The following is a 10,974-nucleotide window of genomic DNA, read 5'->3' on the forward strand; positions in this document are numbered from 1 at the left end:
TGAGGTCGGCTCGATCTTCTGAGGTTGGCTCGACCTTCTGGGGCCGATCTGAATTGGGTGACTTCATGCCAAAAATAGGACGATCTATTATATCTCCCATGAGTCATCATGCCAAACGTATCACTAATGAGTTTTCTTTTTATTGTCTGATAAGTGCAGAAAAAAGAAAAAAATCAGGAACCGGTTCAATAAAATCAAAGGTTCGAGGGTCGGTTACATGTAGGTTCTTCTGCAGGTCAAACTTGGAGGATAACCTTCTCTCTCTCAACGTATTTAAATTAAAAAACCAAAAAGAAGACAACGCATCCTCTATCCTCCTCTCGATCCGCCCTCTTGTTGAATGGTTTCCCTCGTCCCTCTCGCGAGGATCGCCTCGATCCCGGGGGCGAAACCCTCTGCCGGCCGTCGGAGGGCCAGGCCAAGGGTCTGCGTCTGTGGGCGAGTCAAAGACGAGGAGGAGAAGGAGAGGGTCATTAGGGTTTCCGACCCTCTTCGAAGGACCGGCCTCTCCCCGCTCTTCTCCGGTCCCCTTCTACCCGGCGCTTCCTCCTCTTTCCCGTCTCCTTCTCCAACGCAGCAGCAGCAGCAGCGCGACGGCGACGAGGATAAGCAGAGATACTATGTGAATATGGGCTACGCGATCCGAACCCTGAGGGAGGACTTCCCCGATATCTTCCAGAGGGAACCCAGATTCGATATCTATAGGTTTGTCGCCTCCTCTACTATGAAAAATTTGATCTTTTTGGTTTTTTAAGCTTAGTTTTTGACACTCGCTGGGTGATTCCTGTTTTCTGCTCCCTTTTTAGATGCCATCAATTAATATTGTGAAATTAGAGGTACAAGATTCTTGGTTCTTGAGTTCACCATTGAGGAAAAACCAAAAAAAAAAAAGAAAAAGAAAAAAGAAGGCATGCTAGAATTAGTCAATATGCTTTAGAAGCGTTGGAGTTGGCAATTTGGAATCTTATGGGATGGTTTGGGATGTACGAGAGCGGTGAAATCAAGATGGATTTTTGCACCGCCAATGTAAAGTAGCAAGCTAGATGACAATAGTTAATTGAACAGACTCTGCAAGTTATAAAACTAGTAATCTGGAATCATAAGAGGCGATGCATACCTAAGATAAGGTGCCCTTTGATTATAATACACCTATGGGAACTGTTGGTGGAAAAATGGACCACCCCACAAATGTAATTATAGCACCCAAATCCATCAGCAAGCTCGAGCTCATTCTAAGTGATCGGGCTCTTCCGCTCTCGAGCTCATCCTAAGTGATCGGGCTCTTCCGCTCTCGAGCTCATCCTAAGTGATCGGGCTCTTCCGCTCTCGAGCTCATAGACCAGAGAGCCGAGACCAGAGAGCCGAGACCAGAGAGCCGAGACCAGAAGGCCGAGACCAGAGAGCCGAGACCAGAGAGCCGAGACCAGAAGGCCGAGACCAGAAGGCCGAGCACAGCAGGCCAAGCCCATGCCTTAGCCAAATATCCAATTTCCACCTAACCCTCTAAGGGACCTGACAACTCCACTACAACCTGCCGCTATCCCCAAGCCATCAAGGCATAAGATCTCCGCAGGTATTCGGCACGACCTGCCATTGCATGAGACCCCCTCAAGTCTCCGATGCACTCAGTCATTTAATGAACACGGCCCAAGACGATCTCCGGATCACTGAACCATCAGAGCGTATGGCTCTCCCTGACCGCCGATTCATTCGGTAATAAATGCACTTACCATCCACGGACCCCAGGCCCACCACGGCCGGCGGTTCAACCACTTCAACAGGTCCGATCGATCGTGACAACTCTCTGATTCCGGTCTGATCCGGTCCCGTTCTCCATCACGCCATTAATGGGCCAAATCGTGCCCAATTATTACAGAACGGGACAAACCTACTGTCACCTCCCAGGTAACCGAATCCTCCTATAAAAGGGAACCTGGGGGGAAGAGGAAAGGGGGACAAAAACGGGAGGAAAAACCCGAAGCCGGAGAGAACCCTCCTAGACCGGGTGGAAAGAAGTAAACAACACAGACAATTGAGGAAACTGATCCTCTTGATTTTATCCAAATATTCTCTCTGTCTTCTCCACATACTCTCTTCCCCGCTCTCTCCACATATTCGCCCCCTCTGACTTAGGCATCGGAGGGCCGGCGCCGGGGAGCCCGGCCACCGGCTTTTTTGCAGGACAGGACAGGACTGGACGCACCACCCCTCTTCGGACGCTCCCACGCCCCACGGTGGAGGACGCAGCCGACCGGCGCACCGCCGTCCGCCCCCTGCAGCAGCGGAGCTCCTCCTTCCTCGGCTTCGCGGCGGCCCCTGGGTCCAATTTCCAGCAACAGTTGGCGCTAGAGGAAGGGCCCGAGTTCGCTGCCATGAAGCTAAGAAGCAAAGGGGCTTCCAATGCCTCTCGACGTCCTCCACCTAGCCCGGAGCGTTCCGTCCGAAACCCATCACCTCCGACCGAGTCAGTTCATCAAGTTCGGCCGGAGCAGTTTGATGCCCTGGTGCAACAAGTGCAAGCCTTGGCTACCGCTGTCCAAAGCTTGCAACCCAGGGGCATCCCAACGGCACCGCCTCCTCCGGCTCCAGTTCAACCGGAGCCCCCTACAAGCGGGTTTCCCCTTCGAGTATCATGCTCCAAGTCCCAAACGCTCAGTCCAAAATTCACCATCAAGATCTCCGATAGATCAAGTTCCACAAGTCCAACTCGAGCACTTCGATGCGCTTGTGCAGTAAGTCCAAGCGCTAGCTATTTGCAGCCCAAAGCCTGCAACAAGTGGAGGCCCCTCCTGTGCCGCCTCCACGGAATCATGTGAAGCAGAGGAAGAAACTTTCTCCTGACTCCCGAGCCATCTCGAATCAGGCATGGCTCCCGCTGCAACGACGTATGTGGGGGCAACCAGTGAGAAGTAGTAGTCCAAGTCTCACGTCAACGAGTTGGGGGGAAAGAGAAATAAAAGCTGAGGTCTGGAGAAGGAAAGTTATGGAGCTTTAAAATGGGATTGTAAGCCTCTGTGACAAAGGGTACAGCCCCATTAAATCCCATTATCCTTCCAAGTCTTCTGTCTTCCGGCAGCAAGCAAGAAACCAGCATGTAATCCCTCCTTACGGGCGTAAGTCCTTGGGACGGCGCCCGCGACATTGCTCCCCTTTCAGAGCGTCGCCATCACTGAAGCCCCCGTCGAGCTCATGCAGACCGAGCTCAGAAACCCGAGCGCAAAACACCTAAAAAATCAAGCCAAAGAAGGCCGGTGCCGAACCAAGTCCTGAGGGACTTCGAAGCTCGAGAGCTATCAAAATATCTCCAAAAGGTACAGGACGCCACTTTGGCTTCAAATAAATTCAATATTTTATCTATTTTCAGGTTAGCCAACGAGCTCGGCTCATTCTCCTACCCTGACCACGGTCAGGATGCCCTGAGACGTCAGGATGCCCCAATATATTGGGATGCCCTGCCACAACGGGATGCCCCGATTCGTCGGGATGGCCCGAGACATCGGGGTGCGGTCTTAAGTGACCAGACGAGCTCGGCTCGTTCTCCATCGGCTTCCACCGTCGAGCTCGGCTCGTGCTCCCCGACTATGAGTTAGCGGTCCTCTCTGACCGGACGAGCTCGGCTCGTGCTCCATCGGCTATGAGTTAGCGGTCCTCTCTGACCGGACGAGCTCGGCTCGTGCTCCATCGGCTATGAGTTAGCGGTCCTCTTTGACCGGACGAGCTCGGCTCGTGCTCCTACCCTGAGACGTCAGGATGCCCCAATATATTGGGATGCCCTGCCACAACGGGATGCCCCGATCCGTCGGGATGGCCCGAGACGTCGGGATATGAGTTAGCGGTCCTCTCTGACCGGACGAGCTCGGCTCGTGCTCCATCGGCTATGAGTTAGCGGTCCTCTCTGACCGGACGAGCTCGGCTCGTGCTCCATCGGCTATGAGTTAGCGGTCCTCTCTGACCGGACGAGCTCGGCTCGTGCTCCTACCCTGACCACGGTCAGGATGCCCCGAGACGTCGGGATGCCCCGAGACGTCGGGATGCCCCGATCCGTCGGGATGCCCCGAGACGTCGGGATGCCCCGGCTATAGGGACGCCCGAGACGTCGGGATATGAGTTAGCGGTCCTCTTTGACCGGACGAGCTCGGCTCGTGCTCCATCGGCTATGAGTTAGCGGTCCTCTCTGACCGGACGAGCTCGGCTCGTGCTCCAGCGGTCCTCTCTGACCGGACGAGCTCGGCTCGTGCTCCATCGGCTATGAGTTAGCGGTCCTCTCTGACCGGACGAGCTCGGCTCGTGCTCCTACCCTGACCACGGTCAGGATGCCCCGAGACATCGGGATGCCCCGGCTATAGGGATGCTCGAGACATCAAGATGAGTAGCGGTCCTCTCTGACCGGACGAGCTCGGCTCGTGCTCCATCGTCTTCAGCCAACAAGCTCAGCCCGCTATTCTATTTTTGGATTTCTCTGCCGACGTCCCCAAATAACGGAGTCCGAGCAGAGAAGCGTCTTCAGTCGCCTCGGCGCAAGGACGCACACGGTACAAGGTACCCATTCATTTAATGTCTTTACATTCTCATTTATCTTTACTTGGACTTTTCTCTGCCGACGTCCTCAAAGAACGGAGTCCGAGCAGAGAAGCGTCTTCAGTCGCCTCGGCGCAAGGACGCACACGGTACAAGGTACCCATTCATTTAATATCTTTACATTCTCATTTATCTTTACTTGGACTTTTCTCTGCCGACGTCCCCAAAGAACGGAGTCCGAGCAGAGAAGCGTCTTCAGTCGCCTCGGCGCAAGGACGCACACGGTACAAGGTACCCATTCATTTAATGTCTTTACATTATTTTATTCTTGGACTTTTCTCTGCCGACGTCCCCAAAGAACGGAGTCCGAGCAGAGAAGCGTCTTCAGTCGCCTCGGCGCAAGGACGCACACGGTACAAGGTACCTATTCATTTAATGTCTTTACATTCTCATTTATCTTTACTTGGATTCTTCTCTGCCGACGTCCCCAAAGAACGGACTCCGAGCAGAAAAAGCGTCTTCAGTCGCCTTGGTGTAAGAACGCTCACAGCACCAGGACGATCGATGACTGAACTACTTCCTTCGCCCGAGCCAAAAAGCAGCTCGGACTCGGAAGTCGGGGGTAGTGTTGGTGGAAAAATGGACCACCCCACAAATGTAATTATAGCACCCAAATCCATCAGCAAGCTCGAGCTCATCCTAAGTGATTGAGCTCTTCCGCTCTCGAGCTCATCCTAAGTGATCGGGCTCTTCCGCTCTCGAGCTCATCCTAAGTGATCGGGCTCTTCCGCTCTCGAGCTCATCCTAAGTGATCGAGCTCTTCCGCTCTCGAGCTCATCCTAAGTGATCGGGCTCTTCCGCTCTCGAGCTCATCCTAAGTGATCGGGCTCTTCCGCTCTCGAGCTCATAGTCCAGAGAGCCGAGACCAGAGAGCCGAGACCAGAGAGCCGAGACCAGAAGGCCGAGACCAGAGAGCCGAGACCAGAGAGCCGAGACCAGAAGGCCGAGACCAGAAGGCCGAGCACAGCAGGCCAAGCCCATGCCTTAGCCAAATATCCAATTTCCACCTAACCCTCTAAGGGACCTGACAACTCCACTACAACCTGCCGCTATCCCCAAGCCATCAAGGCATAAGATCTCCGCAGGTATTCGGCACGACCTGCCATTAATGCATGAGACCCCCTCAAGTCTCCGATGCACTCAGTCATTTAATGAACACGGCCCAAGACGATCTCCGGATCACTGAACCATCAGAGCATATGGCTCTTCCTGACCGCCGGTTCATTCGGTAATAAATGCACTTACCATCCACGGACCCCAGGCCCACCACGGCCGGCGGTTCAACCACTTCAACAGGTCCGATCGACCGTGACAACTCCCTGATTCCGGTCTGATCCGGTCCCGTTCTCCATCACGCCATTAATGGGCCAAATCGTGCCCAATTATTACAGAACGGGACAAACCTACTATCACCTCCCAGGTAACCGAATCCTCCTATAAAAGGGAACCTGGGGGGAAGAGGAAAGGGGGACAAAAACGGGAGGAAAAACCCGAAGCCGGAGAGAACCCTCCTAGACCGGGTGGAAAGAAGTAAACAACACAGACAATTGAGGAAACTGATCCTCTTGATTTTATCCAAATATTCTCTCTGTCTTCTCCACATACTCTCTTCCCCGCTCTCTCCACATATTCGCCCCCTCTGACTTAGGCATCGGAGGGCCGGCGCCGGGGAGCCCGGCCACCGGCTTTTTTGCAGGACAGGACTGGACGCACCACCCCTCTTCGGACGCTCCCACGCCCCACGGTGGAGGACGCAGCCGGCCGGCGCACCGCCGTCCGCCCCTTGCAGCAGCGGAGCTCCTCCTTCCCCGGCTTCGCGGCGGCCCCCGGGTCCAATTTCCAGCAACAGGAACAAAGCCGCATTAAATTTTTGCACCAATACTTGTCAGGTTGCAGGTTTCGAGAATGGAAGTAATGCTCTAGCATGGACCGATTTTTGTTATTGGGTTTGTTGAGAGTTTCAGATCTGATTCCAGCAATCAAATATATGCAAATTCAGATTTTTCAGCATTTGTAAATATTTATGCTGTAGATTGAGCCCATGACATCTATAGGCGACTAGACCTTGAAAAAGAGGGAAAGAAGAATCATATTGAGAAATATACAGCATCGAGTTCGCTTTAAAAAACAGAAATCTCTTTCCTTTTTTTTTTCCCCTAATGGAGGTGAGAGCTTTTAAGTTCTCTCCATAAGATATCTAACTGATACACTGTGTTAGATGAATCTCTCCTACTACTAGAAACAGAGAATTTAACGGAAGAGAATAAGGCAAAATATGGCATTCAGTCATATGAGACTTCTGAATTTACATGGGCGTTTTTTGTTTATTATTTTATAAACAACTGGGTGAAAGGTTGCATAGTTTGGCTTTTTCTCTTTTTTAAGTTTTCGGTGCAGACATCTTGGCCATGTCCTTATCAAGTAATTTATCTTTGTAATTAGATGTTGATGTCTGGTTTTCTAAGTTCCTATCGTCGATCCTCATAACACATGTACTCAACAAACAATTGTATGAAGAAGAAGGCCCTGATCAATGTTAAACTTATTTAAGATCGAAGTGCCCTTCATGAGGTCACTCAAAGTACATGCAGCGAGAATCCAGGACCGTATTCAGGAAAGTATAAAACACATTTTGAAAATTAGTTTTTCCAGGAAAAGCATGTGTTCCTTTGATCCGAAAGTGTGAGTGTGTTCAGGCTTTTTAGTCATTCAGGTAAAGAACAATTTTTTCGTCAGGTTCCATTTGTCTAATAATCTTCTATTCCAGTTTCAGTGAATACCTTTAAATCAAGTCGAACAATAATTCTTACTTTTTTCTCAACCAATGAGTTGGTCCTGTAGGTTGAAGTAGAGTAAGTTTCAGACGATTATTCAATTTTATTTGAGATCAAGGGCCTTATTTCAGTGCAAGGGGATAAACTTGGAATCATGAATGTACAGCTTTACTTCAGATCCTCTAAGCACTATGTACATATTGAAACTTGATATCGCATTATAACTTAAAATGCCTTTCCAAATCTCTCTGAAGATACATAGTTCCATTGTCAAATTATTTTCCTATTCAACATATGGGCCGTTTTGGAATACCAGGGATGCTAAGTTCATACCAGAATGCCAGAGTTGGTTGCTTATGTGTGGAAGGTGTCACCTTCAGGAATCTGTTCATGCTTTGCATTCTTTGATGTTACATTTTCGTCTGTTTTTGTTCAAAAAACACAATGATAATGTGAGGAAATTATACTTAATGCTATTCTAAGATGCTTCTACTTTCTTGTTCAGAGATGATATTGTCTTCAAAGATCCTCTCAACACTTTTGTGGGCATTGACAACTACAAACGAATTTTCTGGGCACTGCGACTCAATGGTCGTATTTTCTTCAAGGTCCTGTGGATTAATATAGGAAGCATATGGCAGCCAGCAGAGAACATTATCATGATCCGTTGGATCGTTCATGGCATCCCCCGCGTACCATGGGAGAGCCATGGTCGCTTTGATGGCACCTCTGAGTACAAGCTCGATAAGAATGGAAAGGTCTTTGAGCATCGGGTTGACAATGTTGTTCTCAACTCACCCACCAAGTTCAGGATCTTGTCCGTAGAGGAGCTGATTCGATCACTTGGCTGCCCATCCACTCCAAGGCCAACTTATTTTGAGACATCATTATCGAAGGGCATATCGATCACGCCATTTCTGTTGAGATTCACATGGGTAAGATACTATCTTGCATTTTACCTAACTCTTGCTTGGCAATGTGTCGCAAAAGATTGACTTAAGTTTTGGAATCTAAGAAGCTTCTCAATTTTTGCCCGAGTCATATGATTGTGAAGTTAATGTTGACTAGTTATTAGCATCATTATCGGTGCATATTTGTACATAGGATGTAATGTAGATCTTGTTGTATTGTTCTTGTTCTACACCAGTATAGGGAAGAGAGAAATACAAAGGCCTACATATGGAAGTTGACATTTTCAAAGCTGTATATTCAGATTTTCCAATAAGAAAAGCAGTATATTTTGGACATGCCTTTACACCTGTTTTGACATCATCATCAGTTAGGTTGAGATAAACTGATATTCATGTATAAACTGTTTGTTTCTTTTATTCTTGAATTGAAGCAGGTGTCGTCTTACTGCCAGTTACTAAATTATGATAGTTTCAAAGGCAGCGGTGTATCAGGAACATTGAACCTGTCATATATATATATATATATTGGTTGGTCTTGTTGCCACGAAATTCTTGCTTGGATGGATCTCTCTCAGTTTGCAAATAGAGACAAAGCTACTGTTTGTATGTTTCGCTTGGAGTGGCTCATGGAAACATAAATATGTGAGCTCTCAGGTGAAATTGGCAATGTATTTCAGGTGTGGAGTGGGCATATTCTGTGCACAGTTCCAACCTGAATATGCCACTCTCACCAACCCTTCCCGGAGTCCTAGCTGTTTAACTCTTTTCGTAATTAGCCACTACATAACTCTACCATGGGGCTATTTAGAGCTCTATGGTTGAAGTTGAAGTTGTACTGCAAGTTGAAGTTGCATTGCAACTTAAATTGCAGCAAGTAGACTTACAGAAAAGTATATTTCTTGTGTTTGAAAGAGTTTGGGAAAAAGAGGCTATTTTTTATGGACATTTCCTCGAACATCTTATGATACCTGATTTTAGCATTCAATGTAAATGGAAGTTGTAGGCGGAGGAAACGGCTGTGGGCCTCCCGTGGGTGATGGGGCTCCACAGCTGCAGGGAGAGACTTGAGAGTGGGGTGGGGTGGGAGGATTAGAACGGAAGGAGGGGACATGAGAGCAGGACAAGAGAGGAGTGAGGATGGAAGGAGGAGGAGGATACAACTTCAACAACTTATCTTGCAGCCACTCCGACCCTAAGATAGATTTAAGTTGCAGTCCAATAAACAACTCAACTTATTGTGCAATTGAAGATTCCAGTATCCAAACAAACGGGCTAACTCCTACCTGCAACTTATTTTCGGTATGCTGCATATAGTATTATTAAGTGCGATTTAGAAACTACTTCCCTAATCTGCTACTTTTAGCAACCAGGTGCATACAATGATTGGAGGATGCAGCGTCCGGGTATGTAACATGAAGCCATTGGGCTGTGACCTAATCCTCGGTTTTTTAAAGGAGGAATAAACAAGGAAAAAGACTTGCTCAGATTATGGGATAGACTTGTGGCATGCTTGTTGCAGGCACGTTATCTATTAAGATCATCTTTCCGTGTGAAAAGAAATACCGCAACCCAGTTCAAGACGGGGATCAGGAGGGTGCTATTAAGATCAATGCAGTGATAATGGTACAAGACGTCAAGAAAATGAAAATCTCTTGATGATTGCAGCTCCAATCGTGATGAGGCTTGCAGCCTTGTAACTTGTTAAGCATAATGTTGTACCTATACGTCCAAGAGCGATTTGACATGCAGAAGGGAATTGCATGGCGTCATAAGGCAATGCTAGGTGTCGAAAGAGGTCAATGGTAATATCAGATTTGGCATCTACTTAAAATTTATGCTAGTATCAAGAAGATAATTTTCTTTCGAAAAAGTACCAAATAAAAAAAAAAAAGGTACCAAGTAGATAGTATTGTACAATCACCCCAATCAATGGTAACAAACTTGGAAAGGGAAATACAATGGATGATGAGCTTGCGTAAACATTTCATGTGAGTTTTGTTTGCTCAATTAGGATTCGATGGATGGCGGCATGGCCATCGGATGCCGTATTCCCTTTTCCTCTCCTAACAACAGCTGACCCAAAAGCATTTGCATTGTTTGATCTATTTTGATTACGCTAGACTCCGATCGTTTCCTATTGTCATAATAATACCACAAATTCCTTGGCTGAGCGATCGACTGCCCATCTGTGTACATGCGTTTGTTTCCTAACTCTCCTTTTGGGTGCGCGCGCATGTGTGGTGTGTGCGCGCGCGCGCGCGTGAGAGAGAGAGAGACAGAGGAAGACCGTATCTATCCCATTGCAGAGGTGATTGCAATCACTAATTAGGGCAGATAAACATTAGAAGAAATGATATATCAAGCCATCTCATGCTTCACTTCGCGCAGGGCTTGAAAAAATGCCATTTATAAATAACGTTTGTTAGTGATGCACCTCCAAATCGGCCATAGCTCACCAAAAGAACCAGCCAATTAGAATTTGCCACGGCACCAACACGTGGTTGATCAAGAGCTATCACTTGGCTGGCCCAACGTCGTACTGTTGAACTTGCATATTATGAGTTTTCCATAGTTGGTCGCATCCTAACCCGAGCTTCAGTGATCACCGAAATTCTAGTGATGTAACAGGCGAGATGTCATTTGCGTGCAAGACATTCAACTAGGCTGTACCTAGGCTAGTCATTTTTGGGCGACCCATGTGCCCTAATTCT

General features: G+C 48.3%; 1 protein-coding gene across 1 annotated transcript; it reads left to right on the forward strand.

Annotated features, from left to right (window-relative positions):
* The first annotated feature begins 274 nt into the window (after window positions 1-274).
* On the forward strand, window positions 275-8,607 carry LOC120111604. Its single transcript, XM_039129119.1, has 2 exons — window positions 275-705; window positions 7,858-8,607. The coding sequence occupies exons 1-2, from the start codon at window positions 341-343 to the stop codon at window positions 8,345-8,347; spliced, it is 855 nt and encodes a 284-aa protein (XP_038985047.1). The 5' UTR covers window positions 275-340; the 3' UTR covers window positions 8,348-8,607.
* Window positions 8,608-10,974: the final 2,367 nt, after the last annotated feature.

Source organism: Phoenix dactylifera, chromosome 8, assembly GCF_009389715.1.
Source record: "Phoenix dactylifera cultivar Barhee BC4 chromosome 8, palm_55x_up_171113_PBpolish2nd_filt_p, whole genome shotgun sequence".
NCBI lineage: Eukaryota > Viridiplantae > Streptophyta > Magnoliopsida > Arecales > Arecaceae > Phoenix > Phoenix dactylifera.

Excerpts from the sequence above, each read along its gene's own strand:
- LOC120111604 (XM_039129119.1), top strand. The coding sequence starts at position 341 with ATGGTTTCCCTCGTCCCTCTCGCGAGGATCGCCTCGATCCCGGGGGCG. Across the intron at positions 706-7,857 it reads CCCAGATTCGATATCTATAG|AGATGATATTGTCTTCAAAG; the intron begins GTTTGTCGCCTC and ends TTTCTTGTTCAG.